Here is a 19,859-nt window from a genome sequence, read left to right on the forward strand (position 1 = left end):
AGCACAGGCTGCCCAGAGAGGCTGTGGAGTCCCCATCCTTGGAGATAGTTAGAGCTGGCTGGACATGGTCCTGGGCAACTGGCTGTAGGTGACCCTGCTTGAAAAGGGCCGTTGGACCAGATAACCTCCAAAGGTCCCTTCCAACTTCAACCCTTCTATGGTTCAGTGATAATTCCCTACGAGTACCGCCAGAGCGCAGGCCGTTGGATGCAGATGACCCGTGCCGGCAAGGCGCAGTGCCAGCGATCACCAGCCTGGTCTGCCCATTGTGCCACTGAGGCGCTCTCCACGCCTTGGCAAGCCACCGGGACCGCCCCTTCTCCCGCCGCTTTCTCCCCTCCCGCCTCCAGCCGTGCTGGGGACAACCGTCGGCCCAGCGGGCACCGAGAGGGGAGGAACAAAGTTTGCGGGCGGTGCCTGCGGGACGGCCCGCCACCACCGGCCCGCGCCTCTTCCCGGTCCTCCCTCCGCCGCGGTCGGTATTTACAGCCGGCCCCGCCGGCGAGGCTTGCACGACAGGCACCGTCCACTGCACCCACCCGCCCCGGTGACTTATCACCCGCCGGCTGGTAGGCGGCCCCGTACTGGCTGCGGCGGCTCGACCCGCCGTGGGCAGCGGCGCCGGCGGCGGCAGCGGGACAGAACGCGGCACAGCGGAGCGCCGCGGCACGCAGCCCTTCAAGCGCTCCCCGCCACCCTCAGCTTTAGAGGGACGGAGCGCCCGCGGAGGGTCTCGCTCCCGGCCGCGCCGCTCCGGCGCTGCCCCAGCTCCGCTCCGCGCCTCTCCGCTCAGCGCCGCCCGCCGCCAAGACGCCGCGCTTCTTGTACCGCGCCAAAGGCGGGTGCCGCTCGGCCAAGATGGGCCGGCAGACGGCGGCCGGCGGGCGCACCATGCAGCGGTCGCAGAGCCGGAGCAGCCTCTCCGCCTCCTTCGAGGCGCTGGCGGTCTACTTCCCCTGCATGAACTCCCTGGAGGAGGACGGAGGTGAGGGACCGGGGCCGGGGCCGGGGCCGGGGGGAGGGCAGCGGGTAGGCGCGGGGGAGTCCCGCCCGCTCCCGAGGCTGTAGCCCCTTCCGAGACGTCCGGCGTAGGACGCCTGTCCCAGTCCTGGCCGGTGGGCAGCACTGCTGAGCGCCGAGCTCGGTGCGGGAACCGACCCTCGGATCGTTAACTCGTGTCGGGAGAGGGGTTGGTGACACGGTGCTTGTAACTGGAGAACGCGGTGTGGTTGATTGGAAGGTGATTCTTATCGTCACATTATAAATGAAGTTAATTGCTGAACTTTAGCTATGTTGAAGAAAAATGTGGTGGAGGGTCCCTCCATTTTCTGCTCATTCATAAGGATAAACACATTTCCTCCCGGATGGTTTTCTGATGCTTCATGGGCTTGTGCAAATATCCCTGGTCCATTACTAGAACAAAATTTACAGAGAACACTAGGTTTGAACAATGAAGTACTGGCCCCACGTAACTTTTCCTTAGGAACAGCAGTGTAGGCAGAAGGCTGTGTGTGCAAGTTTCACTTGCAGGTTTCACTCACCGTTAATCTCCACTCATAGAAGTAAGTCCAACTCTGAAAAAGGCCCAGTTACTTTTTGGAACGTGCATAACAAAGGCACATGTACAGTTAAGCATGGCACCAAACCCTACCTAGGACAGAACTTGTATCTCATGAATTTGTTTTGAAAACATTGGTTTCGTAAGAAAATAGTATAGTGTGTTTAAATATGTTTACATGTAGAATGAACTGACAGACTTCCTAGTGTTTATCAGAACTAATTCAGGATTTTTAATTTCATCAAGATTAATGAAGCATATTGCACATTCAATAGATTTGAACAATATCAAGATATCATAATACTTCTGTTTGGCCAGTGCGCTAGATAAACGTATCAGCTATGTACGTGCATGACCCATAATCTGTATTTAAAATAGCTGCATATGCATATATTGCCTTCTGCACCTCAGGCCGAGAGCTCCGCGGCAAATGTTTGTCTCCAGTCTTCACACATCTTGATTAATCTTTTCACGGGCAACACTCCCTGGAGTCTCTTTTCTAAAGAATCTTTTCTGCTGCAAATGCCGACGTGTGGTCCCTGCCATTCCTCTGGAACCCCAGTATGGGCTGGCCAGGCTGCCACTTTCCACAGAAAAGAGGGAGCAGCTCCCTGGGGCACAGTGTGCTGTCCTTCAGTACTGTCATCTGCTCCCTGCCTTGAACAATGAAGTGAACTGCAAAATATTGCCAGTAGACTGCGGGGTAGGCTTCAGAGGGCATTCTTAATCTTTTCACGTGCTAATAAACACTGTGGCTGAAAACACACCTTTAAAATACTGAAAATATAATAGATTATGCTAAACTTGCTTAGGTATTCTTTAGAGATTTTTTTTCTCTGTCATTCCAAAATAGTTGTCTTTTCAGTCCTGATTATCAGTTACAATAATTCCATTAATCCTGTGTGAAGTTGGAGTATTGATCTTTTTTGTTCTGATCTGTGTTCTTTACTTCTCTAGGAAACAATTCCCCATTTGAATCTGTGTGTTTAGAAGTATGTTACGTATGGAAGTCAGTGGAGGAATATCTGTAAACGTAAAGGAAATTGTAATTATTTATTTAGTTTGTGCTGGCAAGTTATTTAAACAGAGGTGTTAAAAGAATGTATACTGATTTTTTCACATGTTGTGCTGATTTACATTATCTGGTCTTATTTAGACTTAGGCTACACTTGAAAATGCATTTCCTTTGATTTAAATGAAAATATATGGAGATAATTGCTATGTAATTTTTACAGAGCTGAGTTTCTGCTACCTGAAATTCAGACATACCAGGTTACAGAGGGAGTGACAGGCATGACAGCTAAACTCTGGTTCTCAGGTGCTGTCCCTGAGGTTAGGAAGAAAAAAAATGCGATCTTTTTTTTGATGGTAAGTCACCTCTGCACTCAATTGGAATTAGTTGTCTTCTGCGTGCTTCTGTGCAATTATATGTATATTCCACCAGTGTCCTTAAGTGGGTGTGTGGTACACGCACTCACATGTTAAGATGTTTAAGGCTCTTTTTCAGGTTAACCTGAGAAAGATGTTAAACCCACTTTGTAAGTTCTTCATCCTCAAGATGTAGTTATTTCTGTGTATGATGGATATGTTTAAAAAAAAAAAAAGAATACGATAGCCTGATACAGGGCTGGTTTTACATTTTACATACATTACATTTTCCCCTCAATCACATTATTAATACAAATAGAAAATCTGACCTGTTGAGGCATTTATTTGTGATATTCGCATGAACACCTTTGCTCATTAACTACTGGAGTGAATACACTGGTCCATAGGCACATCTTTGGGTATGAAGGAATGAGTACTGTCAAGTTCAGAAGTAACTGAATAGTAAGTAAATCAATAAAATCTATTAATAAGAATTAATTTTAGAAGCAATTTTTGAACACGATGATTGAGAAGATCCATTTGTGTCAGTTGATTAAAGAAGAAGACTTCTTAAGGTCTGGCACCCAAGCTATAAGGTACTGAAAAAGCGGATTGTAGAATGTAGTTTTCCAGTTAGTAGAACTTGCCCTAGGTAGTCCTGAACTTGCCATGCTTGGCCAGGTTTGCAACACAGGGAACTGCTATTCTCTCTAACATGTCCTACTTGTAGATCAGTAGATGAGTCTATCAAGTTTATTCATATTTGTTATTTCTAAAGGACTTTATTATTCTTAGCTGTGTCTAGTAAAACATATTGAAAAATCAGGTTTTTCCTCATCAACTTATTTCTGGCATGTGTGCACATGCACGTGCAGAACTAATATATCATATGGTACCAGAGTAAATTACACACATTATCAAAATATCAAGGTTATTTAAGGGTGTCTTTTGCATATTTTGTTAGATGCATTGATGATGTACAGTCTACATAGTAAAGCAAGAATTGGCATCAAATAATGCTTGGAACATATTAAAATTATGTAGAAATTATTGCAGAGATGTGGGGGTCAGTACCTATCTGAATGCTCTGGAAGCATCCCAAGCCTCACATTTTGTCTGAAATCCTGTCTTTGTAGAAATTAAAGGAAATGGTGTCATTAAATTCAAAATACCAGGGAATTTCCAACGTAAATGTGTGTGGCATCCTTTTAGATGTCTGTGTAGTCATAGTGCGAAATTTCATGCACATAATACATTTAAAAGTAATGGATATGTGTTTACTAAACTTTCTTGTGAACAACTTTAAGATGTGGTAGAGCAAATGAATCTTTACGTACAAGAAGGCTACTGGGGAAGAACTACATGTACTGAGGAAACGAGAGGCTCAGACAGCATGTGGTCACTAGAAAGTTTACATCTGGTTTTATGAGTGGGACTGTTAACTTCGTGCTTCCTCAACTTGTACTGGGTGTATTGTTTGTTGTAATAAATTTGCCTTACAGTTTCCTTTTCATACTCTGCTTACATTCACTTCTGATTTGCATTTACTGAGGTGTTGATATAAACTTTTAAACAGCAGGTTGCCAGGAGTGCAGCTATGGAACTGCAAGTCATGACGAGATCTGCACACAGAACTGTGCCCCCAGAAAGGGAGTATATTTCAATTTAATGTTGTCTTTTGCCAAAGTTTTTGGGTGGTAGTGAAGCTATGAGATCCAAGGGGAAAGCCAAATGCTTTGCAGGTGCTGAAGACAATTCAAGAGATATTTTATGATAATTTAAGGCATAAGTTAATTCAGAACAAACCGGAAAGCATTTTGGTCTCCCAGTATGTTAGAAAAACAAAAGGCAATAGAAAAAAAAAAAGCCACAGAATGTTCTTCAGTCTAAGACAATCATGCCAAAATAGTGAGAATTTGTTGTGTTAGCTGAGGAGAAGATACTAATATATCTTAAGTTTTGCATATTGGTGTGTACTGAAAGAAATCCGAGTGTTGCTGCAGGAGTTCAGTGAGAATAAAAACACACTATACACTCCTATCACTTGGCTGATAACTATCTGGGCAACTTGCTCAGGGGGTCATTTGATCCCACATAGATATCAGCAGGAGTCTTGCCATTGATGCTAGTGAGTGAAGGATCAGGACTTTATCTAAATGTGCGCTGAACTGTGCAGTTGAGCACTGTTGTTGGCTGTTATTGCTACTGAGTGGCATTTCTTACCAATTAATCATTGCTCATTGGTAGAACTGGAATATAGCTCTACAGTTCCTGTATTCTGTTCCTGTGGTTAGGCTGCCAGATCACATTGTCCCTCTGGAGGTCTCAGTAGACAATAACAAGCAGACAACAATTTAACCAGAAATAGAAAATGGGGGAAGTAGTAACAATAAATTCATTAACATGGTAATTATTAAAGTGAAGAGAATCCTGTGCATGAAGTAGTTACACTTTAAAATTATCCTCTTAAAAAGAATAAAGTAATAGTAAAAGTATCAGGCAGTGAAGAAAATGAGAATAACTACATCTTCTTGTGGGAATTGCCCTACTTTCTGGCCTTGTGGTAAAGATGATCGTGTTTACATGGGATATTCATAGGCAGAGCTAAGATGGAATGTGAAAGAAGGGTGTACTGCCTTGTGGCAGGGTAACGGCTGTAAAATATGAAGCTTCAAAGGCCTCAGTTTGATTGATGCTAACATGCCAGAGATTGTTGCTTATCTCCTGCAACAGTGGGATGTCTCATTGCAGAGGATAAAAATCACTCTGAATATGGAATAATAATCATTCAGTACAGAATCTGTACAACATTTAAGTTCATGGTCTATATTTTGTTTGCAGCTAGGGCACTGCTTGGGGGATGAGCCAGCCTTTCTAGTAGCGTGATGGGGCTGGGTCTTTCCCATCTCTGCAGCTCCTTGGGCTGACTCCAGGGTGGAGGCAGTATTTCCAGCAATTTGCATCTCTCTTTCTTGTCCCATGTGTCTTTACCAATTACGCTTAGGTACTATAGTGATGAAGTAGATGCCAAGATGTATAAGACATTTTAAAAAAGAAGCATAGAAGAAACTATACTGTTGCTGGTGAATTAAGGAGTGTGATAAACAAAACATATTCTGGGAAACATCTGGAAAATCAACAGAAAAATAGAAGAGACTGCAGAAGGATTTAAATTCAAAGTAATACATCAACCTGACTATATGATAGAAACGCCCGACAGAATTGTAAAGCTGTCTTTCTCTTATATTTGTTGTATTTATCTTCTGAGCTGCTAGTTACACTGCAGCATGTACCTGAATACCTAGTGGAGAGCTCAGGTATGGCTATAACAGCAGCAGTGAAGCTACACTGGATGACAGGTTTCATCTCTGGTGTTACTTACATAAACCTTAAAAAAAGCAGCCTTGCTTATATCTACATGCTGTAATTGTCATTTTTCAATGGCAAGGTCATCAGTAGTAGTCAGAGCAGCAGCATGCTGTTTGGCCGTTGTGTCAACTGGAGAGGTAAATGTTTAATAGCAGTAGTTTGAAAATGGGTCATTATAGTGTGAAATTTGCTTAGAGTTTTGGGAACTATGGTTATTTAAATATTGATATTTGCACAGTATCATTATTCATCTTAGACAAAAGCTAGGAGGAAGAACTGTCTAATTTGTGTAATCTCAGTACCCATCCAGCTTCTTGGCACCATGTCTCATTAAGTCCTCGTAGAGGGTGTTGAATTGTTTCAACACACTTGATATATCATTCAAAAATGCTGCACAGATCTGTCTGATAGTGTATGTATTATGCAAAAAGTAATAAAGGTCGGGTTAAAGAGTAGTGTTACTGTCATTATTATGTATTTAGAAAGTACCTCTCCATTCATATAATACAAAAATAAATAACACCACCCCCCCCCCAATTCTAAGGTCTTCAATAGATGCACTTTCCAGTGTTTAAGAAGTTTTAATCTACTCTTGATACTGCATGGAATATATGTTATTAATAAGTGCATGAGAATGCTTTACATCCAGAAAACTGTATCATATATAAACATAAAAATCACTCAAAACTGCTGGTGGTTTCTATTTACTTAAGATAGTGATCCTTTGTCATTGACAAAATCAAAGACTGGATTTAAAGATTTCTTGTGGTGAAGATGTGCACCTATTTAGTAATTTCTTATGTAAATGGTATATAAAATTAGCATGTAATGCCACAGAGCTACTTGCTGTATTTTTTCAGGTTTTCAATAGCTTGAGGATGGGACTGATTTCCCACTGCTTTGGATTTTCTGTAGTCATGTAGATTGTTGTACAGAATGTGCAAAGTGGAAATGAAGTGCTACCATTCGGTTCTGACACATGCCCAAAATATGCACAAAACCAGACCTATGATATTTGAATGATTAGAACATCTACCTGTCTGGAGATCATAACTGCTCTAAATAAGGGTTCCTGAAAAACTGTTCAATCAGGTCACTTGGTACCTGGGACATAGAGCTGTGGGCTGCAAAGCCACGGGATTCTTCATTGTCGTATCTCTGTGTTCAGTTTTACAGCAGTCATATGAGGTTTTTGGCAGGTGCATCCTCTGACCACACTTAGAAAACCAATGGTCTTATCAGTAACAGAAGCAGACTTCTGCAGAAGTCCTGGGAAAGCCTGAGTGGCTGTATGCAGTTTTGTTCCTGATTCACATCACAGTGTCAGGAGTTGTGCATTTATAAATGAAAGTAATTAGGATAACATCTTCTGTGTTTGAGGTCTGCTATTTTCATATTGCATCAGAACTAAACTTTTTTTATATCCAGAGCTGAACACAGGACTGCAAGTGGGGTCTCACCAGAGCAGAGGGGCAGAATCACCTTCATTGACCTGCTGATCACACCTCTTTTCTTTTGATGCAGCCCAGGATATGGTTGGCTTTCTGGGCTGTGAGTGCACACTGCCAGGTTATGCTTCTCATCAACCAACACCCCCAAATCCTTCTCCTCAGGGCTGCTCTCAGTCCATTCTCCACCACCCTGTATTCGTGCTTGGAATTGCCCTGACCCAGGTGTAGGACTTTGCATTTGGCCATGTTAAACTTCATGAAGTTTGCATTGGCCCACCTCTTGAGCCTGTCAAGGTCCCTCTGGATGCAATCCCTGCTGTCCAGTGTATCAGCTGCACCACATGGCTTGGTGTCATCAGCAGACTTGCTGAGGGTACACTCAATCTCACTGTCCATGTCACTGACAAAGATGTTAAACAGCACTGATCTCAGTAGCAACCCCTGAGGAGCACCATTTGTTACTGGTCTCCACCTGGATATCAGACCACTGACTGGAACTCTCTGAGCACAACCATCCAGCCAGTTCCTAATCCAGCAAGTGATCCATCTGTCAAATCCAAAATCCGTGACTTTCCAGTTTAGAGACAAAGATGTTGTGCGAGACAGTGTCAAATGCCTTATACAAGTCCAGGTAGATGACATCAGTCCTCTTTCCTTACCCACCATTGCTGTAATAGGAGGCCACCAAATTTGTCAGGCACAATTTGCCCTTAGTGAAGCCATGTTGACTGTCACCAATCATCTCCTTATTTTCCATGTGACTTAGCATAGTTTCTGGGAAGATCTGTTCCATGATCTCACAGGGCACAAAGGTGAGTCTGACTGCCCTGTAGTTTCCCAGGTTTTCCTGTTTTTCCCTTTTTAAAAATGGGGGTTATGTTTCCCCTTTTCCAGCCAACAGGAACTTCACCAGTCTGCCACAACTTCTCAAACATGATAGATGGTGGCTTAGCCACTTCATCCGTCAGTTGCCTCAGGACCCATGGATGCATGTCATCAGGTCCATGGACCTGTGTACATTCAGGTTCCTTAGATATTCTCAGACCTGATCTTCTCCTACAGTGAGTAGTTCATTATCCCAGTCCCTACCTTTTCCTTCTGCCACTTGGGCGGTGTGGCTGGAGCACTTGTCAGGGAAGACTGAGATAAAAAAGTCATTGAGTATCTCAGCCTTCTCCATATCCCAGGTAACCACGTCTCCTGTTTCCTTCCAGAGAGGTCCCAGTCTTCCCTAGTCTTCCTTTTTCACTAACATACCTATACAAGCTTTTGTTATTGCCCTTGACATCTGTGGACAGATTTAATTCTGCCAGGGCTTTAGCCTTCCTAACCTGATCCCTGGCTGCTCAGTCAATTTCTGTGTATTCCTCCCAGGCTACCAGTCCTTGCTTCCACCCTCTGTAGGATTCCTTTTTGTGTCTGCATTTGTCCCGGAGCTCCTTATTCAACCACACAGGCCTTAGGGCATTTTTGCCCAACTTCCTCTTTGTCAGGAGGTGGTCCTTGAATATTAACCAGTTTTCTTGGCCTTCCTTTCCCTCCAGAACTTTATCCCGTGGTACTCTACCAAGCAGATCCCTGAAGAGGCCCAAGTCCGCTTTCCTGAAGTCCAGAGTGGCAGGCTTGCTGTGTGTCCTCCTCACTGCCAAAGAATCTCGAATTCTACCATTTCATGGTCACTGCAGCCAAGGCTGCCCTTGAGCTTCATATTCCCTACCAACTCCTCCTTGTTGGTGCTTTTCTCACTGTATATTTGCAATCAAGAATTGTAATCAACATCTGTAAAACAAAGGATCCAACCAGATCTGCATGGCCAGTTTGTTGTTTTACAGTGAGAGCTAAGTAACCAAAAGAGAAATGGAAATCCCATAAGTACTAACACCTCTCCTTAAAGGCACAGTTGTTTGGTTTTGATTCCCTGAGATAGCTCCCAGTCTGTTGGCTGTCTGTTACCAGGGATAAATTCTTTGTCAATGGAATGGTCAAGCAGCAAACCTCTGTGCCGTGGTTCTGTATATACTTAATTGGAATTCCAGGGAATGTTACATAGCGCAGATACTGAAAACAAGCTCTAAGCTGCCAGAGATGGCTATTTGTCTTTTTCATGTCTAGCATGTTTAGTGATTCTGAATAATAATACAGAGGATATGGGATTTTTAGGAACATTAATTCTCATGTATGCAGAAAATCAGCTCTTTGTTAACACTTCAGTCTTGTAAAAATGGTTTGAAAAGTTCTGGGACCACCAGTGATGAAGAGCTTATGCTGATGGATGCCTTACACAGACAAAAGCAGTTTCTATTGTCTGATGCTCTTAAGAATTTACTGAAGGGTCAGTAGGACTGAAAAATGGACATCAGCACAGCAGTGAAATTAAAGTGGTAGACTACAACTTTAAACCCATCAAAAAGAATAAGGAACAGGTGCCTGCCCTAAATCACAGCATTACTTGGGAGCAATGTGTGATAAACTGACTTCACAGCAACAACAAGCCACAGGGATCTTTTCCAGATTGGAAGTGTTACCAGCCTTGCCATAACAAGGAAATGAAATGTAGACAAAGGATGCTACAATCTGGCCAAAGCTTTGTATCTCTGTAACAACTGAGATTCATGATGGCTGCCTTTTGGGACTTCCACATGGTAATTCAAGAATGGGACCTGAAAGCTTTTGACCAGCCTTTGACCAGAAGCTGAAACAACAGTTTTGCAGTTATTTCATTCACTTCTCTCTTTCATTCACTTTTTCTTAGGTGTTGTCCTAATTAACCTGAATCTTAATTAACCATGCTTTCAGTATGGCCAGAGGAAAGAGAGAGCAGGAAACACAAAGGCACAGGGCAAGAGTGAAGAAGTATTTCTTGGCTGACAATGAGAAAGTAGTGAGACCCTCCCAAAAAAATTAAAAACCTGTGATGCAAACTGAGGCTGTCAGTTCAGACTCTCTCAGACTTTCCAAACCTGGGTGCTCCTGTAATGAAGAGCTTCCCTGCTGAAAGCAGCTCTGCTTTTGAGCTATCTGGGCAGGCCATTCGCATCCGAGTCAGAATTTCTCAGTGTTTTATGTTCCAGTATTCATGGGAGCAGAAACTGGAACACAGGTCTTCCCTTCCTACATTACAACTGCAAAGTAAGGGAAGGCCCCTGGTTACAGTTTCTCCCCAGCACTGCAAATGTTCTTTGGGCTTCGTAAATGCTGACAGCATGCACTGTAAAAAACTTTCATCAGAAGGACTGTAACAATGCTTCACAAGGTAGCTGTTAGCACTGGCCTCTGAGAATCAGTGCGATGGACTCAAACTGAGGTGACAGTGAAATCTGGGTTTCCCAAATCCTGCTTACATTAGTAGATCCTAATCCATGTCTGCTGCTTGGAGTCTGTGGGTGACACAAGTGAAAACCACCTCCCTGCAGTGCTTCAACAAGAGCTAAATGCTCATTCATTGTGGCCAAAACATGGGCTGTTCTGGACCCATAACTGTGCAACTGCAAGGGCATTTGATCCTACCATGTTCCCCCTTTTCTTAGGTAGGATCAAATGTTCTTAGAATGCCTCTGATGATTTTATCCAGCCTGTTTGTAACATGAAGAGCTTTACTTTTGAAAAATGGTCACTTAAAGGCAGCTTATTCTATTTGTGGCTCTAACACGTGAGTTCAAATGAAAATACTGAAGCAGTTTTTATGCAGCCTTTCTGGTGAGGTGGGGAGAGCAAAGAAGAAGCACCTCAAGCACTTGCATGTGTTTCTGAAGCCACAGCTGCTCTGTACTCAATACAGGTCCTACTAAGAGATCACATACCATCTGGGGACTGGCATAGCCAACCTGCCTCTGCCTGCACCAGCGATATCCTCTCTCAGGGCTCTGTGCCTGGGGCTAGCAGTTGTTGGAAGCTGTTGAGAGCAGGCTGAGAGCTTCTGCTCTCCCCACCGGAGTCAGATTTCAACTGGCTAGATCCCAGATCGCAGAAGGTAATCTGTTGCATTCACTGCAGTTTTCAACTTGTCCTCATCTGATACTGAAGACCATATCAGTAGTTTTGCACCCTTAATTTGCAAGTGATTTGCACTCCAAGTTGTGGGAACAAACAATCCCATGTGTAATTTAGAAAATGTGGCCTGTGGAGTCTATTTGTAGTAACCACAATAGTTAAATTACCAGTGTGATTAACTGTAAGAATGAATGTGCTTTCATAAATGCCAGAGCAATTGTTTCTGGTAATTTATTCCACTCCTTACAATATGGCTGCAAGAATCTGAACTAGTGTTTTTCAGATAGTATGTTCCGTATTTTATAATGGCGACTTGAGACAAATTCCTTCTTTCTAGAACAATTAGATTATACTAATTTGGAGAACATTTTCAGTGTTCCTTATTAGAGTTTAGTAAATTGAGAATAAAATTATTTTTGGTGTAGGAGGTCAGAGATGTATTTAGCAATAAAATACCCTATTAAACTCTCTTGTTTCCACATCCTTTCATTTGGTGGGATTAAAATTTGTGTGCATGAGGTGAGTGTGTATTTTGTTTTAATCAGTAAGTATATATTTTTGTAAACATAAAGTGTATATGTTATAAAATCAACTCCCACCTTTAGATTGGCACCAGTTGCATGTTTACTTCTGTGTTAGTGTCAGACGCATTCTCAAGTTATTCATCTAGCTAGAGATTAGCATCACCTCAGTTGGGTTCATTCAATGGTATGTTTGTTTTCACAAATGTTTTGGGAAATGATCTGTCTTAAAAGAAGAACAACTTTAAAACATGTTGTTGGTTTGTTCCTTTTGGGCTGGGTCCAGTACAGAATGCAGCCACACAAGTAGTTGAATTAATACAACAGAGAAGGTTTTAATTTCCAGGCATGAATGAGGGAAAACAGTTTGGATTTACTAGAGTGGTAAGAACTTCATCCAGATCTACCAGGCACAGCTTGGAAGTATGGCACCAAAGGCCATTTCTTCAACTACTTTGCATTTTCATTGCTTCTTTCAACTTTTAGAGTATTTTAATGCTGAATTTATGAAACACAAATTATGGATTATGTAAATACGTTCTTTGCTTTTAAATTGTTTGAGAAATTGTGGGATTATTTTTGGTTTATTACATTTTTCTAGGGACCAATGTATTTCTAGCATTGTGGGCAATCAATTGCAGGTACTTCTCATGTGTATTCAAGTTATGTTTTCCCAGTTATCCTTGTCTTCATGTGAACCAGCACACTTACTTCAGTTAAAATGAATGTGGGAAAGTAAAAGTGCTTAAAAATAAGATTCAGAGGGAAGCTAAGAGTGCACACACGTGCCTCTATGAAGACTTGAATGGCAATTGCACCAGTTCTGCCTTGATTTCACAGTAAATTTATGTGCAATGGATGTGTTGATTTTTTTTTCTGTGAATGTTCTGTCGCAGTGAAGGCATACAGACTTAGAATTCTAATTCAGGAAAAAAAATCTGCCTTATTAATTAGTTAAAGTTCCTGTATACTCCACATATCGTATATTCAAACACACAGTTATCCCAAACTTCCAAAACTTTGAATGGTCTGATAGGAAGAGATTGAAGAATAATGCAAGATGGAGATGTGCTGTTAGGTTTGCATGAGAGAATTCGTGTTTGTAACAATGAACAGAGAATGACCACCATCCAACAACTCTGCATGAAAATGAATGCTTACTAATCAAAAGAGCTTCTACAGTGGAAAAGTAGTATCCCTGAATGAGAAGAGCATGGGGCTTCAGGAGTTGTGTTCCTTTCGCATGCAACTATGGCACAGTGTACCTTTTCTACAAAACTATAGCACATTTTTCTCCTGGCAGTTGTGTGGAAATATTTGTTTGATACAAGTAATTGGATTTTAGAACAACTCTGGATCTTGTTGGAAGTCAGCTGCCAGCTTTCATTAATTTAATATAAATAATGAAACCAGCAGACACTTAGAACAGTACAACCCAATAGAAATGCAGTTGTTGACTTCAGCCTTCATTTTTTATATGTCATGATAGCCTTATGTCTTTTCCTTTTTATTTATTGCACCAGATATTGATGAGCATTTTCAGAAGCCGAAGCATTTTCAGATGTAGTAAAAAAAATATTTCACTCTGTTGGGTACTAAATTCATGTGTGTAGCTGATGTTCTAGCGGAAAATTATTACTTCACTAATTTTTGCATACTGATTAAAAGTTATGATCTTAAGGAATGCGTAGAAGGCTTGTAATAAGCAATATGATTTGAACCACTTATGATACTGCTGTAGAAATGTCTCACTACTGCTGAATATAGCAAAGTTATTAATCTTTCTTGACAAGGGGCCAGTGGGTTTCGAGTTGGTTTTGATGTCTATTTCCTACTGCACTAAAATTCCCATGTTCTTTATGTGACCTAACATCCCTTCTGACTGGAGGGCCTGGGATGCTTCAGTTCACACTGCAGCCTGCAGAACAGGGGGACAGTGGACATCAGTGATACTTTTCCTGTTCCCTGTCTGCTCTAAGCCAGCCCTTGTGCTCACATGTGCTCCTTGGGGTGTGGAAGTGCTTATCCCAGGACAATCTCCTCCCTTGCTTATTTGCTTGATCAAATCCCTAGAGCTTCACCAACCCCACAGAGCCAGCAGTTCTTCAGACCTCTGGTACATGACGAGCTAGAGAAAGTGGAAAGGGCAGCAGAGGCTACTAACAACTGCAGATAGCAGCGAGTCCCTAGGTATCCTAGGGTATTGGATACTACTCTACCCTCATTGCATCAATATTTAAGAATTTTGTTATTATTCGATGTCATGTACATTTAGAGTTATTGCTCTTTTATAATACTATCAGTATGTCACAAATCACTGTCAGGGGGGATATTGAACAGATAAAAGAAATTGGAATTCCTTGAGCCATTGCAAGGAACAGCATTTAAAATCAGAAATGATATGGAGTGACTGTCTTATTAATGAAAGAACAACTGAAGCTTTATTCCTACTCATTTATCTGCTTACTTTTTGGGGTGGTTTTTTTGGTGGTGCTTTCAATATATCTTCCAACTGATGTCTTCATCAAACACTGAAATGCTACTATATTGAGTATTTTTTTCCTTGCCTTATACCCAGGTATCTGTCACTTTGCTGTTTTTACAGCTAAAATTAAACTCTGCAAGCAGATACAAGATTTTTTACTCTTGGAGGTGCTAATAAAGTTTCATATTGTGCATAAAAGTCAATACTGTAATTTTTAGATAGACAGTTAAAGCAGTTAGTTAAATAAGAGTGTGAATAGAGAAGAAAGCATGAGAAGATTCTTGATTTGTTGTTTACTAATCTAACTAATGGATATCTGTAACTTGATTTAGCAGGTAATGACCAAGTGTTTTTAAATCAAATAATTCGTCTGAATTAGAACATTCCTCAGACGCTGCAGGTTTCGACATAATGGTGACACTTTAATTAAACTCCTAAGAAGGATGTGTTCATCCAGAGAAAACATTTTAAATACACTAGACTATGGATAGTGTAAATCTGGTTACCTCTGTGGGCAGACTTCTGTTGTGTGTATGCTGTCTGCCCTTGGGACGCAGGTGGTGACAGAACTAAGGTCCTGAAAAAGAGAGAGATTTGCAATGCTGCTTGCCTATTATTAAAAAAATTGTAATTTTAAAATTGAAGTTCTGGTACGGGTCATTAATTTCTGGCTTCAAGTGTTTCTGCCACATGGAGTGGTGATGTGCTGCCTTCAGTGGGGCTCCACAGGGCTGTGACAGCGTGGTGCAGTGGGAGCTTCTCTTTTGTCTCTGCAGAAGCAGGGGGCAAGAAGCTGCGGAGCACCGTCCAGAGGAGCACCGAGACAGGGCTGGCTGTGGAAATGAGGAACTGGATGACCCGTCAGGCCAGCCGGGAGTCGACGGATGGGAGCATGAACAGCTACAGCTCTGAGGGAAAGTAAGCAGCAGTTATAACTGTGGTTACCTGATGTTTCTGCATGAAACTGGTAGTTAGACAAAAGCGCAGTGAGACCTGTAGGTCCTGTTCAGTCAGAATTCCCTTCATAAGCTACTGTCATTGATGGACCAAGCCGAAGTCTTCCCCTGTGACCAAAAGAGTCTCCCCTTGTTGGTGACGGAAGGATGAGGATCATTTCTGCTGTGCCATGAGAAAGGCATGCGGTTGGTCAGAGCATCAGCATATGGTGGGCAGGAGGGGAAGCAGGTGCAGTGCACTGGATAAAAGAAAGAAAAGCACAGGTTCTTTTCTGAAAACTCCATCCATATGTCTGTGCTTTGCAGAGCAAAGCATTTCCAGACCATTTCCAGGCATCATTCACTGGGTTTAAGAGTTTTTCAAAGATTCTGCTGATTAATCCTGAAGAAATGATCTGGGAAGAAGTATGAGGCTGTCATGTATCATGCTTTTCATAAAAGCCCAAGTTAAAGACTTCTGAGTGGTATGTCCAAGACATTGCACAAAAAAATCTTATCGTGGATAGATTTATTAGTGATATTCACAGCACTGGATGATATAACTATACTGAATGATACACCACCTACCACCACCTAAACTAGATGATCTGTGTGTATCTTATACATTCAATTTGATGCTCTATATGCACTTGAGATGGTCATGTATTTATGGTTGGTCATTACAAATCTCATTAGTTCTCATTGCCTTGTAATGCATCACAGGTAATTTATGGCAAGAATGTGAATTTTAAGTTACTTCAGTAATTTGCCACAATGGATTTCAGTTTCATTGTTGAGTGGATGTCATTTCTAAAGACATTTTTAATAAAATGTTTGTAATGAATGATGATTTTAAAAGGTGATTTTAAAAAATAATGACCGGTATTCAGTCTAATATAATAATTTTGCTGGATGCATTTGACATTCAGCCTCTGAGTTCACGTTGACTGAGAAACATTAGCAATTTACCTTCATGTAACTAAATTACTGGCAAGGGTATGTGTTAGTATCTTACTGAACCAGTCTCATATGAATACTACAATAATTAATAATGGTCTTTAATATATTGGGAAAAGAGACCATGAGGGAAAAATATTAATGTGGAAATTAGATACAGTGAGGATTAGCGCTTCCTTCACCTGATTGTCTATGCTGGAAGTTGTTAAACATTGTGAAGTTCTGAAAATTACAGTAATTGTTTGTAATCTTGTTAGTGTAAGTAGGTGCCTTGTGAGCAGTGGTACCAAAACCATAAACACTAAGTGCAAATCATCTAGAAAACAAAAAAGGACAAATACAAGTGTATTTTTTTGTTGCCTCTTTTTTAGTTTGATCTTCCCTGGTGTGAGGTTGGCTGCAGACAGCCAGTTCAGTGATTTTCTGGATGGACTTGGTCCTGCCCAGCTTGTAGGACGACAGACTTTGGCAACACCATCAATGGGTAAGCATTTATGTCCTATAGATAGGATATAACTTACTGGGTCTGGTAATTAGAACATAAAAGATTATCTAGGTTCTAAGTCATTATATACGGATTTCCCCTGTGATTTTGAACAACTCAGTTAAGACCAAAACTATAACCTCAGTCAAAGCTGAATGTAATTGTGGATGCTTACTTAGGCACTGAAAGGGGCTTTGAAAAGTTCAGTATTTTATCTCTTCAGTTTTCTGTCTTCAAAATGTGTCTAATGAGACCAATCCCTTCTCTGAATCACTTGATAGTATTGAATAAAAAGGGGAATCTAGGTGTACAGTATTTGTTGTTATTGTGCTCACAGACTTTTATATTCACAAGTGATCTTTTCATACCTTGTCTTAAACTAGAGGCATGGTGAAGAGATTTCAGACATTTTTACAGACCTGCTTTGTACTAATTCCTTTGCTACGTTTTTAATCTGAAATGGTTAAGACAAAAAAAAAAAATAATTTGAAGTGATAGGGGCATGGGAAATGGGAGACAAGATGTTATTGCAGGGTTTTTTAACTGTTTACTAATGTAAATAGCAGTGAAGAGGATAAGTATTAAATTATCTAGTATGTTAAAATCCAGATCATACTTACTGCTGGGTTGCAGATGATACGAGCCATTAAATATTCATCCTAGAAATTCCCAGTTTTTAATTTATTTAGGTATTTCTGAATTACAATGCCAGGATTTCTTTTTTGTTGTCTAGGAGATATCCAGGTGGGAATGATGGACAAGAAAGGACAACTGGAAGTAGAAATAATCCGAGCCCGTGGCCTTGTTGTAAAACCAGGTTCAAAGACACTGCCAGGTAAGGAAGAAAAATCGCAGCAGCATAATCCAGCAAAGCCCCAACTTCTGGGGCTTTACTGTTCAACTTAGGTAAACTCCTTGCAAATTCACTTAGCAGATTACAGTATTGTAAACTGAAATGCATAATGTATTGAAATGGCATACAAAAAACACTACTTCAAGGGGAAAGAAAATCAGATAGGTATCTGGGCTATGAGAAGACTCAGAAGTATTTCAGTAATAGCAAATGCATCCTTGGTTATGGCATAGAAAGTAAGGTACGTAATGAAGAGGTACATAAGATCTTAGGGATGAAGAGAGAATCAACAAGAGCTGTGGAATAGCTACCCACTAGAAAAGTAGACCAGTATTGGATACTTACTCCTTATTTTATAATCTGATGTCCTATTACAGTATGTGAAAAGGACAATATAATCATATTTTTAGCAAGCTCTTCTGCTAAAATAGAAATTGTGTCAGAGTCTTTTCTTCACTCATTTTCACCTTGTAGATAATTTTAAATTATTAACAATTTGGAGCATTGATCCAGATTTCACCAAAGTCAATGCAAGTCTTCATTTACTTAACAAATAGGCCTATTTTGCATACTATACAATATAGGGATACTATATATAGGAATACGTGATTTTTTTTCCAGGTCAGAATCTGAATTGTTTTATGATAAGAGAGGTACAAAAAGATGTAAAGAAAAAATTGTACCAGGGAGAAAAGTAAAGAAAATGCATGGATGCTTTGCATGTGGATAAGTGTTAACATTGCTTCTGAAGATTTGTTTGCATAAGTTACATATTCTGTAAAAGGCAGCTTTTATCATATGGCGATAAAACAGTGCATCTGTTATGAAAAAGATCTCCACTTCTTCTTCAATTATTGTTCTTTATTTTCTTTCTTCTAAGCACCATATGTAAAGGTGTATCTATTAGAAAATGGAGTCTGCATAGCCAAAAAGAAAACAAAGGTAGCAAGAAAAACGCTGGAACCACTTTATCAGCAACTTCTATCATTTGAAGAAAGTCCCCAAGGAAAAGTTTTACAGGTAATTTACATCAATATTCTTCTGAATCTGAAAACATCACCTGCACAGTTTTCACTGAATGAATTTCAAACTTCTTTTCATGATTCATTTGACAAGTTCTGCTATTTCAAATACTTGTTGAGCAGATAAATCCTACAGTAATAACTGCTGAGTAGAAAGTGCTGAGCAAAAGTTGTAGATTATTATGTTTCTACTATACGTATGGGCTCCATCTCTCACTGGACTTTCTTTAGTGTCATCTGTTACTGCCAGGTCATCTCTGCGGCCGCATCATGATTAGTGTACACAGAACTAAACTATGTCAGAAGTCAGATGTGTCGTTTGTTACTATAATTAAATAAGCAGAGACATTTAATGAATCAAACTGAAGTTCTCATAATTTTTGCTGATTTTTTTTTCTATTTTCTTGTGTTTCCTTTGCTAACAGATAATTGTTTGGGGAGACTATGGACGTATGGACCACAAATCCTTTATGGGAGTGGCACAGATACTTTTAGATGAACTGGACCTGTCCAACATGGTGATTGGGTGGTTCAAACTCTTCCCTCCTTCTTCCCTAGTAGACCCAACTTTAGCTCCTCTCACTAGAAGAGCTTCCCAATCATCTCTTGAAAGTTCAACAGGACCTTCGTATGCTCGCTCATAGCAGCTGTGAAACTGTTGTCATAGCAACCAGCGTTACAAAAAAATAAAATTACAGGTCGCAAACCCTGGTAACACTGCATGCTTAATGTTGTGTCTTCTGAGCCTATTTCTAGGGCTGCAACGCGATCCTGTGTTCTCAAGGAAGTTGCACACATTGTGCCCTATGGAAGGCCCTCAGGTGAAGGACTGAAGTCATGAGGAACTGATAGGTTTGGAGTTCAGG

At 41.0% G+C, this 19,859-nt stretch overlaps 1 protein-coding gene across 27 annotated transcripts in view; it reads left to right on the top strand.

The window, feature by feature from the left end:
* RIMS2 (regulating synaptic membrane exocytosis 2) overlaps positions 1-19,637 on the top strand; it is a gene marked incomplete at both ends in the record, with an annotated part of 479,054 nt that extends 459,417 nt beyond the window's left edge. For 26 of the 27 annotated variants that reach the window (XM_080611830.1, XM_080611853.1, XM_080611841.1 and 23 more), the window contains 5 exons: positions 15,519-15,660; positions 17,006-17,118; positions 17,852-17,953; positions 18,852-18,991; positions 19,419-19,637. In XM_080611830.1, the coding sequence (XP_080467956.1) occupies positions 15,519-15,660; positions 17,006-17,118; positions 17,852-17,953; positions 18,852-18,991; positions 19,419-19,637 (716 nt within the window). Of the gene's footprint in view, positions 1-15,492; positions 15,661-17,005; positions 17,119-17,851; positions 17,954-18,851; positions 18,992-19,418 lie in introns of all 27 variants that reach the window. The other variant, XM_080611840.1, reaches the window with a different exon arrangement.
* Positions 19,638-19,859: the final 222 nt, after the last annotated feature.

Source organism: Psittacula echo, assembly GCF_963264785.1.
Source record: "Psittacula echo genome assembly, chromosome: 2".
Taxonomy (NCBI): Eukaryota; Metazoa; Chordata; class Aves; order Psittaciformes; family Psittacidae; genus Psittacula; species Psittacula echo.